Raw genomic sequence first — 23,468 nt, forward strand, 5'->3', positions numbered from 1 at the left:
TTCACACAAATCAATTCATATATGCTTAATGGGATTTTTTTTTTTTACCAAAAATATGTAGCAGAATACATTTTTCCCTAAATTTATGAAGAAATTAGATTTTTTAAAAAAAAAGTTTCGTTTATATAGCAAAAAATAGAAAACCCAGTGGTGATCAAATACCAACAAAGGAAAGCTCTATTTGTGTGAAAAAAAATATATAAATTTAATTTGGGCACAGTGTTGCATGAGCGCTCAATTGTCACTTAAAATAGCGCAGCACTGAATAACAAAAAATGGCCTGGTCATGAAGGGGGTAAAATCTCACAGAGGTCAAGTGGTTAAAAGGCAGTGTGCAGTTATTTGCGCAAAGGGTTTTTGCTAGAAATGTCAACTTTGAGAAATGAAAGTATGAAGACTACTGTAGCTTTGACAATGAAGAACCCATCAGAACAGAAAGATGGGAGCTGCCTTTTTTTTAACCATTTAATTTTCCACACCTGTATGACCCTTTTGGACCAGAGCAATTTTTTTTTACATTTCAGCTACCTACCTATTGATTTGGTAATAACTATGTCATTACTTACAATACCAAAGTAACACATATATTTTTTTTTCAAGACAAACAAGGCTTTCTTTGTGGAAATATTGTAGTGTGCATATGATGTAGTGCTAGACCTTGTTGGAGATGGTTAAGTCGACTCGTGGAGGGTCCTTGAAGAGGGTCCCTTAAAGCATGTGAAGATTGTGGAGGTAAGTGAGGAGTGCTGTGGATGAATAGCAAGTTTTAGAAACTCCAGCCTTTTGGAGAACAATGATCACTTTTTGGATTTGTGACATAAAATATAGCCAAAACATTTTTGGGTATTGAGAATTCCCTTTTTTGTTGTTCTGGAGTGTCTGTTGCACCTACAGATTGCCACTTATCATTACTATAATAGGACACAGACTGCAGTGCCCACAATCAAGAAATGTAATGCTACCAAAATGGCATAGAATGGTGGGCTCAAATCTTCCAATCACTTTGCTAGGTTTTATATCATGCATCAATAAAGTAATAATTGTTCTCCAATGGGCTGGAGTTTCCAAAACTTGCTATTCATGTATGGAGCTTCCCAACTATCTGCATACATTTGGAAACATTGTCTTGCACAAATTATTTACCTTTTTCTTCTAAAATTGAATCGATGTAACAAAAAGAAAAAAAAAACAGTTTTAAAACACCTACTTTATCTGTAGATAGAATATGCAAATAGCGTGTTATTCTGTGAGTATCTTATTTATAATGAGATTAAAATTACACTTTTGTTAGAAGGCATGGTAAGGTTATTTACAAATTAAATAAGGATCTGTGTCAGCAGATTTTGGGTTTGTGTCAATGGCACCAGTTTGACACCATTTTGAGATGCTTCTGAGCCAATTTACAATTCATTAACTGGTGCATTTGACCTGCAGTTGATTTCCTTCTGACCTGCATTCACACTACCTATTGCAGGCTTTCAATTCGCATAGCATTCTGTAGTTCCTAACTCTCCAATTTTAAGAGCCCCCATAGTAGAGTCACATGTATTTAATGGAAAGACCAAGGGCAGATGGACATGAGGGAGCCCACCCCTCCTTAAAGGTACAGGAGTGCACCGGAAACCCAGCATGTAGCACAATGTCAGCTAAGGTGTCCAGTGCGCCCCCTCACCAACAATTCAACAGTACAAAAAATGGCCACTGCCCCAGTCAATAACTGGCAGTGGAGAAAGGCAGGAGAGGAGCAGTGTATACAGTGAGATACCGCTAAATGTCACTGTTGGTTTTTAAATGTAATTAGCTGCTTTTTTTCCCTTCACTATAGCTCCAAAGATGAGCTGTTAGTCTCATCTCCGCTAAAGGAAACTAAGGGGCGGGGTCACTGGGTAATGTCACTGGGTGACCCCTCCCCTTTGTTTCCTTTAGAGGCATTGTTTCTGCACCAGAAGTTTCACTTTAGTGCACCACTAGTAAGAATGATATCCCTGGAATATGCACCTTTACCTTTCATGATATTATGCCCTGGAGTGAAAGAGAAGAAGAGCTCCTAAAGGATTAGTAGAACTTTTGGAGGAATGAGGTGAAATAAGCAGTGAGAATGGAAAAAAGTTCCCAAAAGGTTCAAAGGGTTCTAAATTTAAACAGAAATCTAAAAAAGATGTGCGCATAAAGTTACATCATTTGTTTACTTACTGTATTTATGGAAATGGTGGCAAAGAATATCAAATTAACAGACTGGTCTGCAGAGAAAAGGGATCATTTCACAGTAGGTGAGAGAAAATTCCTAAAAAAGTAATTAAACCGAGCGACAAGGGAGGGAATGTGGTCCTTGATGGCTGCAGAATATTATGAGGTGGAAGCCTCATGTCAACTGAATGAAAGAAGGTACTATTCCCCTGTCTCCCTTACACTCCCTTATCGCTAAAATGAATGGACTGTTGATTCAAAATTGGCAAGAGAAAGTAATCATAAAACAAGAAAAATATTACATGTGGGTAAAGAATTCAATGAACTGGTGTTTTACTTGATACCTAAAGTCCACAAGAATCCCAGTAATACCTAAAGCAGACCAATCATTTCAGCAATTGGCAATCCTGCTGAACGAGTTAGAAAATGTATTGATGGTACCTTGAAGTCCTTGGTACAATGTCTTCCTTCCTTCCTATTGGATACAGGGGATATACTGAGGACATTGGATGGATTTCCCATTGAAGAAGGGAGGCTGTTGATGGGAATCAATGTGGAATTGCTATATATTTCAATACTCCACCAAGTTGGCCTGGAAGTGGCAGCAAATACAGTCATGGCCGAAATTGTTGGCACCCTTGATATTTCTCCAGGAAATCATGTATTTCTCACGAAACGTATTGCATTAACACATGTTTTGCTATACACATGTTTATTCCCTTTGTGTGTATTGGGACAAAACAAAAAAAGGGAGGAAAGAAAGCAAATTCGACATAATGTCACACAAACCTCCAAAAATGGGCTGGACAAAAGTATTGGCACCCTTTCACAACTGCGGATAAATAAGAATGTTACAAGCATGTGATGCTCCTGTAAACTCACCTGGGGCAAGTAACAGGTGTGGGCAATATAGAAATCACACCTGAAAGCAGATAAAAAGGAGAGACGTTCACTTAACCTTTGCATTGTGTGTCTGTCTGTGCCACACTAAGCATGGACAACAGAAAGAGGAGACGAGAACTGTCTGAGGACCTGAGAACCAAAATTGTGGCAAAATATCAACAATCTCAAGGTTACAAGTCCATCTCCAGAGAACTAGATTTGCCTTTGTCCACAGTGCGCAACATTATCAAGAAGTTTGCAACCCATGGCACTGTAGCTAATCTCCCTGGTCGTGGACGGATGAGGAAAATTGATGAAAGATTGCAACGCAGAATAGTCCGGATGGTGGATAAGCAGCCCCAAACATGTTCCAAAGACATTCAAGCTGTCCTGCAGGCTCAGGGAGCATCAGTGTCAGCGCGAACTATCCGTCGACATTTAAATGAAATGAAACGCTATGGCAGGAGACCCAGGAGGACCCCACTGCTGACACAGAGACATAAAAAAGCAAGACTACAGTTTGCCAAAATGTACTTGAGTAAGCCAAAAGCCTTCTGGGAAAACGTCTTGTGGACAGATGAGACCAAGATAGAGCTTTTCGGTAAAGCACATCATTCTACTGTTTACCGAAAACGGAATGAGGCCTACAAAGAACAAAACACAGTACCTACGGTAAAATATGGTGGAGGTTCAATGATGTTTTGGGGTTGTTTTGCTGCCTCTGGCACTGGGTGCCTTGACTGTGTGCAAGGCATCATGAAATCTGAGGATTACCAAAGGATTTTGGGTCGCACTGTAGGGCCCAGTGTCAGAAAGCTGGGTTTGCGTCCAAGATCCTGGGTCTTCCAGCAGGACAATGACCCCAAACATACGTCAAAAAGCACTCAGAAATGGATGGCAAAGAAGCGCTGGAGAGTTCTGAAGTGGCCAGCAATGAGCCCAGATCTAAATCCCATTGAACACCTGTGGAGAGATCTTAAAATTGCTGTTGGGAAAAGGTGTCCTTCCAATAAGAGAGACCTGGAGCTGTTTGCAAAGGAAGAGTGGTCCAAAATTCCGGGTGAGAGGTGTCAGAAGCTTATTGATGGTTATAGGAAGCGACTGATTTCAGTTATGTTTTCCAAAGGGTGTGCAACCAAATATTAAGTTAAGGGTGCCAATACTTTTGTCCAGCCCATTTTTGGGGTTTTGTGTGACATTATGTCATATTTGCTTTTCTGCCTCTGTTTTATATTTGTTCCAATACATACAAAGGGAATAAACATGTGTATAGCAAAACATGTGTTAATGCAATACCTTTTTTGTGTGAAATACAGTTGTGGCCAAAATTATTCAACCCCCACTGAAATTGAGTGTTTTGGCCAGTTTGACATTGCTTTTGATCATTCAGTCATCTTGCTTACATTTACATTAAAGAGGCACTTGTAGGTCAGACAAATATAACATAACAGTTATAATGAAATAACCACAAATGTCTTTTCTGTGCTCACAGCATTATCAGTTTTATTCAACCCCCAAGTGACATTCAATCTTAGTACTTAGTACAGCATCCTTTTACAGTTATAACAGCTTTTAAACGTGAAGCATAGCTTGACACAAGTGTCTTGCAGCGATCTACGGGTATCTTCGCCCATTCTTCATGGGCAAAGGCCTCCAGTTCAGTCACATTCTTAGGCTTGCGCACTGCAACTGCTTTCTTTAAGTCCCACCAGAGGTTCTCAATCGGATTTAAGTCTGGTGACTGCGATGGCCACTCCAAAATGTTCCAGCCTTTCCTCTGCAACCATGCTCTAGTGGACTTGGAGGTATGCTTGGGATCATTGTCCTGTTGAAAGGTCCAACGTCTCCCAAGCCTCAGGTGTGTGACGGACTGCATCACGTTTCCATCCAATATCTCCTGGTACTGAAGAGAATTCATGGTACCTTGCACACGCTGAAGCTTCCCTGTACCTGCAGAAGCAAAACAGCCCCAAAGCATGATTGACCCTCCACCATGCTTCACAGTAGGCAAGGTGTTCTTTTCATCATAGGCCTTGTTCTTCCTCCTCCAAACATAGCGTTGATCCATGGGCCCAAACAGTTCTAATTTTGTTTCATCAGTCCACAGAACACTATCCCACAACTTTTGTGGTTTGTCCACATGGCTTTTGGCATACTGCAGTCGACTCTTCTTATTCTTTGGAGACAGCAAGGGGGTACGCCTGGGAGTTCTGGCACGGAGGCCTTCATTACGCAGTGTGCGTCTTATTGTCTGGGCTGAAACTTCTGTACCCACATCTGACAAATCTTTTCTCAGTTCCTCAGCAGTCACACGGGGACTTCTCTCCACTCTACGCTTCAGGTAGCGCACAGCAGTCGAAGTCAGCATCTTCTTTCTGCCACGACCAGGTAGCGTTTCAACAGTGCCCTTTGCCTTGAATTTGCGAATGATGCTTCCTAAGGTGTCTCTTGGTATGTTTAACATCTTTGCAATCTTCTTATAGCCATTGCCCTTCCTGTGAAGAGAAATCACCTCTTCTCTTGTCTTCCTGGACCATTCTCTTGCCTTCACCATGTTTGTAACCACACCAGTAAATGTCTAGAAGGAGCTGAGTATCACAGTCATTTTAAAGCTGCCTAATTGGTGCTTATTATGCTTGATTGCTGCTCGGTGACATCCACAGGTGTTTTCAATACCTGATGGAAAGCACCTGTATGAACCTCTGTTCTTCAGAGTGGTAGTCTTTAAGGGGTTGAATAATTGTGGCAATGAAGAAACCACATAAGAACCATTTACTACTGTATTACATAAACAATTGATGTCATTTTAGTTGCATTTGGGTAGTTACAACGTCCTTGTAGGATTTGATTCTGAATACAATTCCAAATGTACACTATAGTCCCTAAACCCCTTTACAGCATTGGGGGTTGAATAATTTTGGCCACAACTGTACTTGATTTTCAGGAAAAATATCAAGGGTGCCAACAATTTCGGCCATGACTGTATGCTCAGACATTACAGCCAGCAGAGCATAGGACATCATCAATTTATCATGGACATACTGGAATTGATTCTTAGTCACACCTTGTTTGTTTTTGTTGGAAGGTATTTCCATCAAATGTGTGGCATGTCCATGGGAGCAACCTGTGCATCTTCATATAGCCGCCTGCACCTCGGCTGGTGGGAGCAGCAGGAGGTGTATGGCAGACAGGAATTTGGGGACCATGTCAAGCTATGGGTTTGGTACCTCAATGATGTGATGGCCTTGTGGAATTGGTATAGGGATCAATTGTATAAATTTATGTCCATGTGAAATTTTTTTCTTAGACCTTAAAATCCAGGAAGGATTTATAAAGACCAATACTTTTCAAAAACCAATGCCAGGTAACACACTCCCCCATGCCACCAGGCATCATCCTGCTTCAACTATGAAAGTGATCCCTCAAAATCAGTTCCTCAGAATTCAGAGGGATGATCCTTTTCTGCTGGCAAATACATTAGTTCTATGGGAAAGTCTTGTCAGCTTCACTGTGAAGGGTCTGCCTTAGACTGTGCTTAAGACCCCAGGTGGTCTTATATAGACAGCACAAGCACTTTCAAATAACACAGGTCCTGGAGTAGTTGAATTGCTTGTTTGCATGACTGAGGTTGGGCTCATAACTAGAGATGAGCGAATTATTCAAAAATTTGATTCGGCTGATTCGCCGAATTTGCGGAATAAATTCGATTCGATGCGAATTTATTCGCTGCGAATTTAACTTATTAAAAATGGTTTCTAGGCTTCAGAGAGCCTTTATATTAGTGCAGAACACTGTACCTTTAATTTAAATGCCCTTGGAGTCTGCTGGGGAAGAGAAATAATACTGTCAGTCAGTATGACATGCAGATGAGTGCCGTCGATCTTAGAATCACCGCACACTTCACTCATTTGGGCAGTCACGGGGCCAAAACCAGAGTGTGGAGCCACAGTGTGGCGGTGGAGGCAGCAGCAATGGGAGGCCATACAGCACCCTATGACAAAATGGAACCCACCAGCAGTGTGAGGAGACCTGAAAGTGGCACATGGCAGAGTGTGGCGATGGAGACAGCAGCAATGGGAGGCCGTACAGGGACCCATGAGAGACTCTGGACCTGGCAGCAGCATGAGGAGGCGGTACAGGGGCCCATGGCAGAGTGGCGAAGCGTAAGCAGCTTAAATTGAAGGCCATACAGAGGCCTATGTTAAAAAGTCCCCCCAGCAGCAGTGTGGGGAGACGACTATCAAGAGTCCAATGGCAGAGTGGCGGAGCAGAAGCAGCTTCAATTGAAGAAGAAGAGGATGAGGATGAAGAAGAAGAAGAAGAAGAGGATGAGGATGAGGATGAAGAAGAAGAAGAGGATGAAGATGAGGATGAAGAAGAAGAAGAAGAAGAAGAAGAAGAAGAAGAAGAAGAGGATGAGGATGAAGAAGAAGAAGAAGAGGATGAGGAAGAAGAAGAAGAGGATGAGGATGAAGAAGAAGAGGATGAGGATGAAGAAGAAGAAGAAGAAGAGGATGAAGAAGAAGAAGAAGAAGAAGAGGATGAGGATGAAGAAGAAGGATGAGGATGAGGATGAAGAAGGATGAGGATGAAGAAGAAGAAGGATGAGGATGAAGAAGAAGAAGAAGAAGAGGATGAGGATGAGGATGAAGAAGAAGAAGAGGATGAAGATGAGGATGAGGATGAAGAAGAAGAAGAAGAAGAAGAAGAAGAAGAAGAAGAGGATGAGGATGAAGAAGAAGAAGAAGAGGATGAGGAAGAAGAAGAAGAGGATGAGGATGAAGAAGAAGAGGATGAGGATGAAGAAGAAGAAGAAGAAGAGGATGAAGAAGAAGAAGAAGAAGAAGAGGATGAAGAAGAAGAAGAAGAAGAAGAAGAAGAGGATGAGGATGAAGAAGAAGGATGAGGATGAGGATGAAGAAGGATGAGGATGAAGAAGAAGAAGGATGAGGATGAAGAAGAAGAAGAGGATGAGGATGAAGAGGATGAGGATGAGGATGAAGAAGAAGAAGAAGAGGATGAGGATGAAGAAGAAGATGAAGAAGAAGAGGATGAGGATGAGGATGAAGAGGATGAGGATGAAGAAGATGAGGATGATGAAGAAGAAGAGGATGAAGAAGAAGAAGAAGAGGATGAAGAAGAAGAAGATGAGGAGGATGATGAAGAAGATGAGGATGAGGATGAGGATGAAGAAGAAGAGGAGGATGAGGATGAAGAAGAAGAAGAGGATGAAGAAGAAGAAGAAGAGGATGAAGAAGAAGAAGAAGAAGAAGATGATGAGGATGAGGATGAAGAAGAAGAGGATGAGGATGAAGAAGAAGAAGAGGATGAGGATGAGGAAGAAGAAGAGGATGAGGATGAAGAAGAAGAGGATGAGGATGAGGAAGAAGAAGATGAGGATGAAGAAGAAGAAGAGGATGAGGATGAAGAAGAAGAGGATGAGGATGAGGAAGAAGAAGATGAGGATGAAGAAGAAGAAGAGGATGAAGAAGAAGAAGAGGATGAGGATGAGGATGAAGAAGAAGATGAGGATGAGGAAGAAGAAGAAGAAGAGGATGAGGATGAGGAAGAAGAAGAGGATGAGGATGAGGAAGAAGAAGAAGAAGAAGAAGAGGATGAGGATGAAGAAGAAGAAGAAGAGGATGAGGATGAGGAAGAAGAAGAAGAAGAAGAGGATGAGGAAGAAGAAGAAGAAGATGAGGATGAGGATGAAGAAGAAGAAGAAGAAGAAGAAGAAGAGGATGAGGATGAGGAAGAAGAGGATGAGGATGAGGAAGAAGAAGAAGAGGATGAGGATGAGGATGAGGAAGAGGATGAGGATGAAGAAGAAGAAGAAGAAGAAGAAGAAGAAGATGAGGATGAAGAAGAAGAAGAAGAGGATGAGGATGAAGAAGAAGAGGGTGAGGATGATGAAGAAGAAGGATGAGGATGAGGATGAAGAAGAAGAAGGATGAGGAAGAAGAAGAAGGATGAGGATGAGGAAGAAGAAGAAGATGAGGATGAGGATGAGGAAGAAGAAGAAGAAGAAGAAGAAGAAGAAGAAGAGGATGAGGATGAGGATGAGGAAGAAGAAGAAGAAGAAGAAGAAGAAGAAGAGGATGAGGATGAGGATGAGGAAGAAGAAGAAGAAGAGGATGAGGAAGAAGAAGAAGAAGAAGAAGAAGAAGAAGAAGAAGAAGAAGAAGAGGATGAGGAAGAAGAAGAAGAAGAAGAAGAAGAAGAAGATGAGGATGAGGAAGAAGAAGAAGAAGAAGAAGAAGAAGAAGAAGAAGGAGGATGAGGATGAGGAAGAAGAAGAGGATGAGGATGAGGAAGAAGAGGATGAGGATGAAGATGATGAAGAAGAAGAAGAGGATGAGGATGAAGAAGAAGAAGAAGAAGAGGGTGAGGATGATGAAGAAGAAGGATGAGGATGAGGAAGAAGAAGAAGGATGAGGATGAGGAAGAAGAAGGATGAGGATGAGGAAGAAGAAGGATGAGGATGAGGAAGAAGAAGGATGAGGAAGAAGAAGAAGAAGGATGAGGAAGAAGAAGAAGAAGGATGAGGATGAGGAAGAAGAAGAAGAAGGATGAGGATGAGGAAGAAGAAGAAGAAGAAGAAGAAGAAGAAGAAGAAGAAGAAGAAGAGGATGAGGAAGAAGAAGAAGAAGAAGAGGATGAGGAAGAAGAAGAAGAAGAGGATGAGGATGATGATGAAGAAGATGAGGAAGAAGAAGAAGAGGATGAGGAAGAAGAGGAAGAAGAAGAAGAAGAAGAAGAAGAAGAAGAAGAAGAAGATGAGGATGAGGAAGAAGAAGATGAGGATGAGGAAGAAGAAGAAGAAGAAGAAGAAGAGGATGAGGATGAGGATGAGGAAGAAGAAGAAGAGGATGAGGATGAGGAAGAAGAAGAAGATGAGGATGAGGAAGAAGAAGATGAGGATGAGGAAGAAGAAGAAGAAGAAGAAGAAGAAGAAGAAGAAGAAGAAGAAGAAGAAGAGGATGAGGAATAAGAAGAAGAAGAAGAAGAGGATGAGGATGAGGAAGAAGAAGAGGATGAGGAAGAAGAAGAGGATGAAGAAGAAGAAGATGAGGATGAAGAAGAAGAAGAAGAAGAAGAAGAAGAAGATGAGGATGAAGAAGAAGAAGAAGAAGAAGAAGAAGATGAGGATGAGGATGAAGAAGAGGGTGAGGATGATGAAGAAGAAGAGGATGAGGATGAAGAAGAAGAGGATGAGGATGAAGAAGAAGAGGATGAGGATGAAGAAGAAGAGGATGAGGATGAAGAAGAAGATGATGAGGATGAGGATGAGGAAGAAGAAGAAGAAGAAGAAGAGGATGAGGATGAGGATGAGGATGAAGAAGAAGAAGTAGGATGAAAATAAGAAGAATTCCATTCCAGCAAAAAGTGTATCTGCAGAGAGCTCCACTATTTCTGACAGTTCTTTCACATTTACAGCAGTTGAAACATTGTATCTATTTGTTTCCGAATAAAAACATCTGTATTCTAAATGGAAACAAATAGATACAATGTTTCAACCACTGTAAATGTGAAGGAACTGTCAGAGAACTGTCAGAAATAGCGGAGCTCTCTGCAGGGACACTTTTTGCCGGCTGTAGAAGGGATGAAAATCGGCCGATCGGGGAAAATTCGATTCGTGCATCCGAAGTTTGCTAATTTTCGGATTCGGCGCAAATCGAATTTTTCCTAATATTCGAAACGAATTCCACTTCGCCAAGTTCGATTCGCTCATCTCTACTCATAACATTGTCACCCTTTAATATTCATTGGGGGGTTTTTTATATTGAAGTCTTAGCTGATTCACTTATATTCAATCAAATTATAATGCACTAAAAGCATTCCCCTCAGCTATTTTCATTTTCTTATTTTTTGAGGAGTCCGTAATTTGGGTTTGGAACTGCTGTGTGTTATAGCCAATTTAATTATCTCCCACATACTAAAAGGAATATGTTATCATTTTTATTATAGTTAGCCTTTCTCTGTTCTACTGAAAACAAAATCAAAAGTCTGGGATGGAGCTCGGTGTTGATATTTCATTTGTAGATTAAAGCTATGTGCTAGCAGTGTTGGAAAATGCTAATGGAATCTAACTATATAGATATACAGTATAGATAGAAAATGGAACAGCTATTGTAAGCCTTTTTTCCAAAATATACATGATTCAGACATTTGCATAACTGCACCTTTTGTTTACTAACTTCCTTTTTTGGGTAAATAAATAGAGTGGCCTTGAACCAGAAAATAACAGTTAGGAAACAGCAAAACTGACCTACCCTGCAGAAGTTCATCCGCAGCAAAATGAATCTAAAGAGTCTTGTTGTAGCATGTGTGCTGGGACTTTTTGTGATGACCGAGGTTATAGAAGGTGAGTGCCTGAGCCCTGAAGACTTTTGCTTTTAGTGTCATGTGATCTTATGTGGTATTCACTCAGCATTCAGAAAATATACTTTAGCATTAGAGAAATTAAAACATAAGCAATAGAATAAGTTGTTATACAGTATACTGTTTAATGAGATATATTACTTGCTGTGGATTTTTTGGCATTGAAATCTGACAAAAACATTAATATAATGCATTCTTTTGTCTGTTGTCTTGCCACTCTTGTCTTTTCTTTAATTATTACCTTTTTTCCTTTTTGTGTTTATGAAATCTTTTTGTACTCCCTCCGTTTTTTTTTCTCTTAAACTTTTTTCTTTCCAATTCCATTCAACTTTTATTTTTGTTATGACTTTGCTACATTGGTTACATATGATTTTTGCCAAAATATTAGTGAACAAAAACAGGACAGATCATTATAAAAAAAACATAGGTGGACTTTACTGCTGAGAGGTTTGCTTGAGAAAAACGTGTGCTTTGCTCATGAAGGGCAATTCACAGGTTTACATTAAAGCTCAATCCACCAGAACATATTCACCCATTACTTCTGAATATGGAGATGCATGCAATTCACCTTATGTAACATTACTGGTGCTTATTGAGCATTGCAGCACTTACTGTCACATTGAGTGCAGGGTGACAGTCAACCCTGAGTAAACTCTGACTACTGTTACGACTTCAGTTTATTCAGGGCAGTATTTTTCCTACTGTACACCACTGTACAGATTGGCAGGTGTTAAGGTTGGCAGGAATTAAGGGAAACTATTGCTTTTTCCCTCCATGAGCAAAGCACAGATTCACTTGAAAGCCTAGGAAATGTGTACATTCTCCTTTGAAGTAAAGCTGCAAAGGTCAACTGCTGGTTAGGTCTAAGGTGCATAGATAGGAAAGGAGAAACTTACTTACCTGATAACCCACACTGCTAGACTGAGGACCTGCAGCATCTTCATCCCCATGACGTCATCAAGTCTGTCCATTGCCTTGCAATGGACATGCAGATACCCAGACACCAAGGGATAGTCCATCACTTGAGCATGGGGAAGCACTGTCTGCCAGAGCAGCGGAGAATCAGGTACGTAAAAGTACCCCTACTCAGCCCCACTGCAAGGGAGAATTTTCATTTTTTCTGAGGTTTGGCTGTAAGATAATTAAAAGCACTGGTTCATTTGAAAGTATTAGTTTGCCATTTATTTATCAAAAACTCAGAGTTTGAGCTGTGTGATTTACTAATGATGTTACCACTGATGTACACAATATCCATCAAGCAATGTTTTTTTCAAGTGATTCTCTATGTCAGCCTTTCCCAACAAGGGTTCTATGAAACTCTAAGGTTCCTCCAGAGTTTGCTAGGGGTTCCTTGAGAGATTAACAATTTCTACTTTTCTGATAAGTAACCACTGACACCAGTTATCAGTTGAGCAATCTTTAAGATGGGGTTCCAACTATTGACCACAAGTGTAAGGAGCATTCTTCCCACTGACCTTCACACTAATGTACTTCAGCTGTAGCTTTAGTAATTATTAGCAGGGGTTCCCTGAGACCAGAAAGTTATTTTAACCACTGACACCAGTTATCAGTTGAGCAATCTTTAAGATGGGGATCCAACTATTGACCACAAGTGTAAGGATCATTCTTCCCACTGACCATCACACTAATGTTGTGTTATTTTAAGGGTTCTTCCATATTAAAAATGTTGAGAAAGGCCACTCTATGTATTATCGCAGCTTTATCAATTCCGTATGCCTTAGGATCGGATATTCTGTTGATTAGCCTATGCATTTAATTAGCAACAACACATTCTGCAATCTTTCCACAGAATATCAAACCATTAGTCAATGCCCCTGGAAAGTATATAACAGAGATTTGAGTATTTGCTTGTGACTGGCACTTCCTCTAGTATGTGTTTTTGTCATCTATTTAATTTGTGCTACCATAAAAATAAAAACAAACAATCTACCTTTTTATATATAAATAAAATAAATAACTAAAAAATAGTGTGCTTTCAATGAGTTGAATAAACAAAAAAGTGGATGCAAACATGTAACTGTGTTCCCACAGTAATAAAGCCTAGTGATAATTGATAAATGCTGCGCCTACTCAATAATCAAAATACAAAATTCAAATATGCAATAAACATATGTATACAAACAAAAGTCTTTTGTGTGTACTTCTGAATGATAGTCTCTAAATTTCAGCCGGTCACTTCCGGTAAACACATCACCCTGCTCTGAAGTGACTCAGGAGCGGCGGCCCCACTGTGTATATGATATGCCCGATGTTTTTTTTTCCTTATGTAAGTGCAATTTGGTTTCTAACAAAGTAGATTTCGCAATATACTACATTATGAGCGGCCCCCATCTTTTATGAGACTACCTTTAGAGTACCACGGAGTGCATGTTCGAGATCTTAAAGGGGCTATGCACCGTTTCTCTATAAAGTCCCATACACTATTGACAATTATACCCAGAGGTTACCTTCTTTTGGAGAGGCATTGAAAGTGGAATCCGGATTGAGCCCCAGTTGGGGAAGGCGCATTTTGACCTGAATACACGCAGGCCCAAAGATGGAGGTGAGCTCATAGAAGTGGTGGTGGGAACCACTGAAAAGTGATCCATCAATTGGAACACTGAAAGCTGCAAATTTCACATGGGTAATCTGTTTGAAGCACTTTAGAGACTATTTTTCATAAGTACACACAAGACACTTTTGTTTGTATACATATGTTTATTGCATATTTGAATTTTATATTTTGATTACTGAGTAGGAGCAGCATTTATCAATTATCACTAGTCTTTAAAATTTGTGCTAACAAGATGCTTTGACTTGTTTGCCAAGTTCTCTGTTCTGAGTCATGTTGTAAGTAAAAATAATAATAACTGATGTACATATTTATTATTGCAGGCCTACAATTAGAACCCTATATGCCAAGTATGAGATGTTATTGCCGTAAAGTGACAACAGCCCATATTAAAAGAACCATGATTAAGAAGATTGAAATCTTCCCATTAAGATCTTATTGTTCAAAGGTGGAAATTATGTAAGTTTCACAATTGATGCAGATATGTACCTTGTTTGTTTACTGACTGGGTAGATTGTATCATGGGTCACTGACTACAACCTAGATAGAGGAGATGTGAGATCACGGGGTTGGTGGTTACAGCAGAAGATTGATTACTAGCTTGCTAGCTGGATTAGCCATTTTCATAGAGGATTTACAGTTCAACTATATTCCCTGATTAGTAATGGCAGACATTTATTATACTCCTAAAATGTGATCTTCAGTTAAGCCCAGGCTGCTAAAGCAAAAAACTGAAGTAAAGAAAACATGTATAAATACATCAGTGGTTCATATAGTGAACTCGGTGTAGAGCTATTCACCCTGAGGTCATCACAGAGGAGAAGGGGGCACTCTTTACATCTGGAGGAAAATAAATTTAATCTCCTAACATGGAAAGGTTTCTTCACAGTGAGAGCTGTGAAAATGTGGAATAGAGTCCCTCAAGAGTTGGTTCTGGTCAGCTCAGTGGATTGCTTTAAAAAAGGCCTGGATTCTTTCTTAGATATACAGAATATAACTGGTTACTAACATTTATAGGTAAAGTTGATCCAGGGAATATCCGACTGCCTCTCGGGGGATCAGGAAGGAATTTTTTTTCCCAGCAGGTGCAAATTGGATCATGCTTTGCTGGTTTTTTTTGCCTTCCTCTGGATCAACTGTGAGTATAGGATTTATAACTTTTTTTTTTTTTCTGTGGTTGAACTGAATGGACTTTTGTCTTTTTTCAGCCAGAATAACTATGTAACCTCTGAAATGCATATAGAGAGGTTGTCTTACCTGCTAAGGATTTGCATTCTTGTTGATGCCTTCCTGAGATTTACACAGCTCTTCCACATAGTACAGCGCTGTCTTGCAGGAGACTTGATTTTTCTCTGCTGCAGTTAGGTAACACTTACAGGTCACCTCTTCACACCCAGCCTATGACTGGACAATAAAGGAGAAGCTGTCTCTTCCTACCAGCATCTTCCTTGCACTCCAGAACTGCAGGCCAACTGATTGTCTCCTTGTGCTCCATCTACCTCTCCCAGTCCCAACACTGCTGTACAAGGGACATCACCTACATATTAAAAAATTACACTTAGGGATGTATTCATTTATTTGTTCTTTTTGTATCTTCCTGAAGTTTAGCTTTAAGGTGCTGTCTGCACCAATCAAATGCTCGATTTAATTTCCTAAATTAAAAAAAAACATTGAAGATTTGGTTGCTATGAGTGATACCTCCACATTTCTTTTTCTCTAGGTTTTTAAATATCAGCACCATTGTAATCTAGGGAATATGGATACAGTGGGGTAAACTTGTCGAAAATACTTATCTGCATCTTTCTTATCAAGAACAATTTTACACTGTATTCATTAAAACACCATACCCCTTTTCGGTGCAGGAAAAAATGCTTACTCTGATTTAACTGCACACAGTGAATTTCTCACAGTGGCTGGGGGATATTTAACATCTTCTTCTTTCTTCTCCAGCTTTATGTCCCTGCACCTCTCATTTCATTCTTTGGATTTCAGTTTTTTCAATAACAGGCTTACCATAACATGCTGGTGACACCTAGGACCGTCTGATGTTTTCAGGAAGCTATGTACAGACCCTCCCGCCAGCCATAATTTGCCTGCATTGCATAGAGATGCTCAGAGATCCAATGATGGCATTGCTGGGTCTAAAACAATGTAACAAATAGGAAATGTTTAGTTTGAAAACTTCACTAACCTGTTGGGGGGGGGGGGGGAGGCAAATATAAGCAGATTAAACTTCAGCTTTAAGAAATTACTGTAGTTACAGAAAACCTGTATTCTTCTTCCAGAGTAACAGTAAAGGATGACAATCAAGTATGTGTTGATCCAAATGCAAAGTGGTTTACAGCTATTCTACCCAAGGTGCACCAGTAAGTAGATTTGCATAGGTTTTCAATAAATGTGTTTAAAAATGTGATCAATTGTAATTATATTTAAAAGGGTCTAACATAACCAAGGCACTACTTGCCTGGAGTTTGCATGTTCTCCCTGTGCTGTGCTTGCGTAGGTTTCCTCTGGGTACTCCGGTTTCCTCCCACACTCCAAAGATATGCTGGTAGGTTAATTGCCTCACGTCTAAATTGGCCCTAGTATGTGTATATATGAATGTAAGTAAGGGACCTTAGATTGTAAGCTCCTTGAAGGTTAGGGACTGATGTGAATGTACAATATATATGTAAAGTGCTGTGTAAATTGATGGTGCTATATAAGTACCTGTGATAAGCACCTGTATTAATATTCTACGGCAACTGATATTTTTCATTTAACAACTGACATAAAAGTTAGCCAGGGACCACTGGGGAGTACATGTAATTTCCATCTAATGAACCATGTTGGCATAGCTAGCAATAAAAACCTGACAGGGATTCAAACCTTTCACTTTATCTTAAAATAAAAAAACATTTTATCTAGCCTTTTAGCTTTAAAAAGAAACAAAAGTTCTTAAAGGTCATCATAAAAATTTTGCTTAAAATTGTAAAGGGTTATAAGCCATTTTAAGTTTTAATTTCTGTCTGTATTCCCTCTAGATAGATTTACCATCAGTATATGTCCTGGTGATCCTTATCACTGGAAAAGTGATGGAAAAATCCATAATTTTAAGTTTTAAGAATATATACGGATATATGTCATTTGTAATAGTTTTGTGTTTTGAAGCATAGTTTACATACAAGATAGAACATACATATGTTTACATGTTCCATATCATAAACAAGCATTGCACAATGGTTTCTAAAAACCCAAGTCCGGGTTTGAGCCTATACCCTGATACCATTCTTTATTTCATGGAAAAACTAGGGAAACCTGTGTCTAGATCAGTGAAGTGTAACAAAACTCTAATTTGCATAAATGAATACACTTAAGAAAAACAAAAAGAAAGCAAGAGAGAAAGGAAAGAAAAGGGAAAAGGAAAGAAAAAGGAAAGGAAAGGGAAAAGGAAAAGGAAAAGGAAAGGAAGAAAGTGTGAAGAAGTACACCCCGCCTTCCATCAGTCCTGCAGGCCCAGCCTACATCACTATTCTTATTCTTCTGAAATGTAGTGTACTGATGGGTCTCATGAGGGAAAATCTTTCAATGGGGAAACTTGTTTCAGTCATGGCTCAAACAGGAACTTCCCTCACTTTCCAGGACAACAAACAGGGGTTTTAACCATTACTTATGCTTAAAAGAAAAGTTTTGGCTTTAGATAGACTTTGGCTAACTACTGGCATTTAGGTTGTTCAATTTTAAGGGAACTACTACTTGATTGTGTAGATCTGGGAAGGTGTCTTGTGAGGTGCATCAAGGGATGCTTTCTCTGTTCAGTAGCGCTCACCCCCGAAATGGCCTGCTGAACGGTCCCAAGGTTCTCTCCCAAGCTAGCATATCTGCAACCAGGCTCTCAGTCTCTTCTGGCTCAGTAAATAGTCTAGGCGTATTCTTAGTTTTTGATGCTATATTAAAACTTGAATTTGGGTGGGGTGTACAGTAACAGTGGGATACTCCAGAAACATAAATTAGCAACTTGAGGACATTTTCTTCTTTCTCAAAACTTCCTAGCTCAGTCCTTGCAGCAGAAAAAAAATGGACTGAGCCTCCCAGGGACACCATAAGAAATATCCACCCTTAGCTTGGGCTGACACTGATGCAAGAGGGATAATAACAGCACACACCAGTCTGTACTCACCAGTGTCCCTGGATATTTGGATGCCTCCTTCCAAAATCAGCCAGACATGTTCCTTGAGGACTCTTCAAACCGCAGATAAATCCCTTGATCGGCTCCAGCAATGTTCAGTAGAATAGGCCGTTTAGCTAACACAGCTGGGACCTCGATGAGTAGATGAAAAAAAGCACAACTGCACTGTCCAGAAGGGCAGCAGTCCTTCAGGCTGGGAACTTCTTCTACTGGAAAAGAGCCCCTCTGCTCCAGGCCCCAAACTATTTATGCACTCTTCCAGCCACCTACTGGGCACCCTCCCCCAGGGATTGGCTGAGATCACATAAATATTCAGACTGCCGATTTCACTCTCCCAGCCCACTATATTCCAGAACCCTCCAGATGGCAGGGGGAAGCAGTCAAACCCCACAACCAGTGAAATTCAGAGCAGCCCAAAGTAAGCACAAGCTGATCCACTGAAAACAGAGGAGCTAAAGAACTAAATTTACCTAACACACACCTATCTAGGAGGGTGCTACAGTTCTTTTAACAGATTTACCCTAGATTGATGTGCAATGGCCCAAAGTCCTTTACTTGATTGACTTCTCCCCAGAATATTATAGAAACATTTAGCCCTTTGAACCCTTGCAACGATTCAGTGTCTAACAAAATCAAAAACAAAGTAGTCTGAAATGTACACTTTTTAATAAATATAATAATATAATTATTTATTCCTCAAAGTGTTGGAGCCCACATTGGAGCAGACAAATTGTAATGGGAAAGGGCATTGGAAAGGGGAATGCCCTAAAGCAACCCAATAGTTTGTAAAAATATCCAGCCTGCAGCATGCACTGAAAAAACATGCTCTGGCAAGCAACATGACAAATCTTTGGTCTTCTCCACAGTTACTGTCACTGCTGCTACCCAAACACCTTGGCTGACAGTTGTGGATGTGTAAAATAGCGTACAGCCCCCCATCCTCCACTATGCCTTGTGGTTTCTTCTGCTGTCCACTACATTACTACAGTGTGCTGTAGTCCCAAAGTGGCCAGCAGGTGTAACTACAGTACCCAGTGGGAAACAAGGTTTTCAACACACCCAGAGCTATCAGATAGCAATGGTGCTGGTAATTGCTGAAAGGAAACAAAGGTTTGTTTTGGCACCTGCTGTAGAGGTAAGCATCCAGCTTCTTCTTCCTTCAAGGTATGCTGCAGGCTTGATTTTATTTTATACAAGTAAATATTGGTGGCCAGCTTTAAATTGGATTTAGGGTGGCACAAAGCTTTGTCTTTAAATTTAATTTTATTCTGTTTGACAGGATTTTAAAACAGAAGCGAGGGAAGAAAGAAAATCAACAAACTACCATGCAAACTCCATATTCAAACTACACTGTGTGATCACCGCTTACAGTGATGTGCAGGGCAATCTATTCAAATGTACAGCTATGCAAAAAAGAATATCACTATCACTCCAGCTTGAATTAAAGGATGTTATACCTTCCTCAGTGAAAACCAGCAACCCATGTTTCAGCTAAACTCTTACTCGTAGCAACCTATGAGTAGGGCATTATATACTGTAGTCCTAAATGTGTATGCAAGGCCATATGTGTTTGGTTTTAACTGAGGCTACAACAAATATGGTCGTTTTATTCAGGTGGACTTCTGAAGTTCTTTCTGCTTTTGTTCATATACAAACTTTATATAAAAACTGCATATGAATGTATTTAAAGCTGCAACAAATTTGTACAATAACTTTTTCTACGTAAATGTAGGTATAGACAAAAAAATGGAAGTTGAATTAGCAGGCACAACATACCTCCGAACTTTCTGAGATTGGAAAGTGGGTCACATTTCAGCACAAAGTATGTAGGCAAAGGGCACACCACCTGCCATCCCTTCATGATAAATCAATAAGCAAAAAGGTGATCGGACAATCCCACAAGGACTTATTTTCTCCACTCCATAAACTTTATATCGGGTTTTCAAATTAAAAATACACATTAAGCTTCTCAACCAACCTTTAAATTATTATAACACTTGGTAGTTAATTTGTACATTTTTATGGAGTCTCCAAGCAAAGGACAGTCCCTCCAAATGAGGGACACTAGGGCACTATGCACAACCCTTTCTCTCTTGAAGCTTGTTTAAAAGTTGGCTGTCAAACAGACATGTATTTTTTATGTTCGTTGAGTAGGGAGGATGAGGTAGGTCCACACATGTTAAGTGTTCTTGAGAAACAGTAACAATCAGGTTTTTTTTACTTTTCTCATCAGCCTTTTTGTGAGTCTGCTAGGGTGACAGCTGAGGCCCATAAACATAAGGCTGTCATCTGAAATAGGATGGATCTATAGACTTTAAATTACAGGCTGGTTATCGATCTCATGTTTAGAAGAGCCCCCCTATGCTGCCAACTGGCTGAGGTTCATTAACAGTCACTCAAATGGATTAAAAAAAAAAAAACACAAATCATTAGGCCTCATGCACATTGGGCCTCCTGACAGAAGAAAAGCAGCATAAAAATGTGCCTAAAGCCATGTTTTGCATACGCATTTAGGCACGTCAGGAATTTGGGTGCTCATTCGTTTTATTCCAATATTAATTTATTTGTGTAAGGCTAACATGGATGGATGATTAGAGATGGGGAAATAAAACATGGAATTCCCCTAAAAATTGTGTTTTTGACGCCAGCATCTGCCAATTTGCTCATCCAATCCCCTTCCTCTCAGCAAAGGCGAAGAGTCATGTCTGAGTCTGTAACGTAATCCTTTGAAGGTACATCATGGATCATGCATAACAGTTTAACCACCATCATGGCTTATGGACAATTTTTTTAGGGTTTTGGTCCAAATGAGGTTTTTTAGCTTCCCTTCTTAATAGAAGTAACACACAATTCTCAATGACTAGCAAACCAGGTTTTGAAATAATATATATATATATATATATATATATATATATATAAATAAAAGTAATGTGAATGTACATTTTATATAGAATTTAAAAAAAACAATGCATCATGATAGGATTGAATTTAAAATTAGTTAAAACAATGCATGCTGTTCAGAAGCTGTTAATCTGCTAGCCTCATTAGTAAAGTGTAAGGCCAATAATTAGAGATTGTCTGGGCTCACTGAACAGTTACACAAGAGCCATTGCATAACATGGCATAACATGGCTTATTATAGAAGCTCCAAGTAAAAAGCTGAAAGGAGCTGTAAAATATAGCAACTGCACAGACAAGCTGTATTACATAATCAGTTTAAGAGGCAATTGATCTTACAACAGCTTTCTAGTTATGTGAAACTATAGGCTGTCTCAAACAATGTATACACAATTTGAATGATTATAAAGACAGTATTTATTACCATACAGTTCACTTTCAAATTTTAAAATAAAATACATAAATTTACTTCTTTATTCTAAGCGCCTGTTCTCAAACTGATGACCATTCTGGCCCAGGCATTGCTGATAATAGAATCAATAAAATTTGAGAATCATTTCATTTGCTATTTGGGCGCATTCTCCTTTAATGGCTACTCTTACTTCATGAGCAGTTGCCGGTTTCGTAGCTTAAATTTTTTATTTATTTCCCCATAAGAAAAAGGCCACTGGCATGAGGTCTGGTGACGTGGAGGGTATTCTACTGAACCTCTTCGCCCAATCTATCTGTTTGGCTCATCAAGATAGATCCTCTATCAAAATCTTCTTCAATATGTGACATGACAGATTCTATCTGTAAGTTCAAGTAAACTGCACCAGTTCCAGTACCATCAAAAAAGAATGGTCCACGTGCTGACAAGCCGTACCACACTGTCACTCCTGGCAAATTACCATGATGTTCCTCCATAATGTGCACATTCTGAGGTGCCCAGTAAGTGATATTGTGGCAGTTAATTGAACCAAGTGCTAAGTATAAAAAAGTACATTTATGTATTTTATTTAAAATTTGTAAGTGAACTGTATGGTAATAAAAACTGACTTTATAATCATTTAAATTGTGCATACAATTTTTGGGACACCCTGTACCTATACTGGGACATATGTTTATTTCAAAGAAATTGTCAGAAGTTATTATAAATAGCATGGTGCATAGCAATGGCCAATTATGGTGCAAAGAAAAGGTGCTATACTAATTGGTCTCTTTTTTCCCCAAATGTACAAATACACTGTATAACATTAATGTTTAGACCTAGCTGACCAGTATCAAACTAATGATCACTTTCAAAAAATAAAATTTTGCAATAATGGCATTTGTATATGGTCCTCAAAGCAACACTTTGTTTCTCACTCTGCACAATCTGAAAATCCATCTCCGACTCCTTGGACCTTGTATACCAATGCCATAAAACATGCTTGCTGGGCTGTTGATTTCAGCAATACAACAGGGATGCCTTATGCTTTTTGAAGGACAAATGCATGTGCATACAAGTTCAGTAAACTTCTTTCCTTTTCTTATGGTCTTACCTTTGGATCCACAAAATCAGATGAGCCAGGGTTTTAGATCTAATCACAATTCTTTTTACAATGTTTTAGTTCAGTTTTTGATGTTTGGATTAATTTTGCTTTTTTGTTTTTATTTTCCAGTGCATCTGAGGGAATATTGACATCCCTTATAATGTTAATGAATCTGTGTTATTATTCCACTCTATTTTTTTCCACTACATGCTTACAATTATCTAAAATATATGTGACTGTGAATACCTAAAAAATATATCTATGCTATCAAGGAACGTTATAGTTAATTTTATTGTCTGTTGATATATTTCTAAACAGACAGTAGTCTACTGATATATTATTTCTTTTATTATAGTGCACAACCACCACAATTTTAAACTGAGCAATCTTTAATATTCATGACATCCAAAGCCTGCAAATGAAATGTTCTGACATTCATAACGTATCTTTGTAATGCTATAAAAATTAAATATTTTAAAACAGATTCCAAGCATGTAGTGTTGTCTGTTACTGTCAAATTTAGTCTCATATTTACCATACCCATATACAGTATGTTTGGCATATATTAAACTGATACTCATTTCAATTCATGGTAACACCTGGTAGTGGTGAATGCTAATAATAACTCTGTAGGATGGAAAATGTGAAACTCAAACTGTACTATCAAAAAGAATACTGTTATTCTTCCATTATCACATTGCCAAATATTGTGGCCACCTTTATTATCAACTACATTCCCATACCAACAAAATAAAATAAGATAAAAACAAAAACGTTTTGTAAAGTGAATCCTTACCAAGCGACTAGTGACTCAAACTCAGCATATTAAAATTTAGACAACAGTAACACAGGAATGGAATATTTT

The 23,468-nt window shown here is 39.2% G+C and overlaps 1 protein-coding gene across 1 annotated transcript; it reads left to right on the forward strand.

Annotated features, from left to right (window-relative positions):
- Positions 1-11,299: 11,299 nt before the first annotated feature.
- On the forward strand, positions 11,300-23,087 carry LOC149473642 (alveolar macrophage chemotactic factor-like). The gene is made up of 4 exons (XM_089676167.1): positions 11,300-11,434; positions 14,347-14,482; positions 16,309-16,389; positions 19,471-23,087. The coding sequence occupies exons 1-4, from the start codon at positions 11,368-11,370 to the stop codon at positions 19,547-19,549; spliced, it is 363 nt and encodes a 120-aa protein (XP_089532293.1). The 5' UTR covers positions 11,300-11,367; the 3' UTR covers positions 19,550-23,087.
- The last annotated feature ends 381 nt before the right edge of the window (positions 23,088-23,468 follow it).

This window comes from Staurois parvus, unplaced genomic scaffold, assembly GCF_062004578.1.
Source record: "Staurois parvus isolate SC_StPar_1 unplaced genomic scaffold, SC_StPar_1.0 ptg000013l, whole genome shotgun sequence".
NCBI classification, from domain to species: Eukaryota; Metazoa; Chordata; class Amphibia; order Anura; family Ranidae; genus Staurois; species Staurois parvus.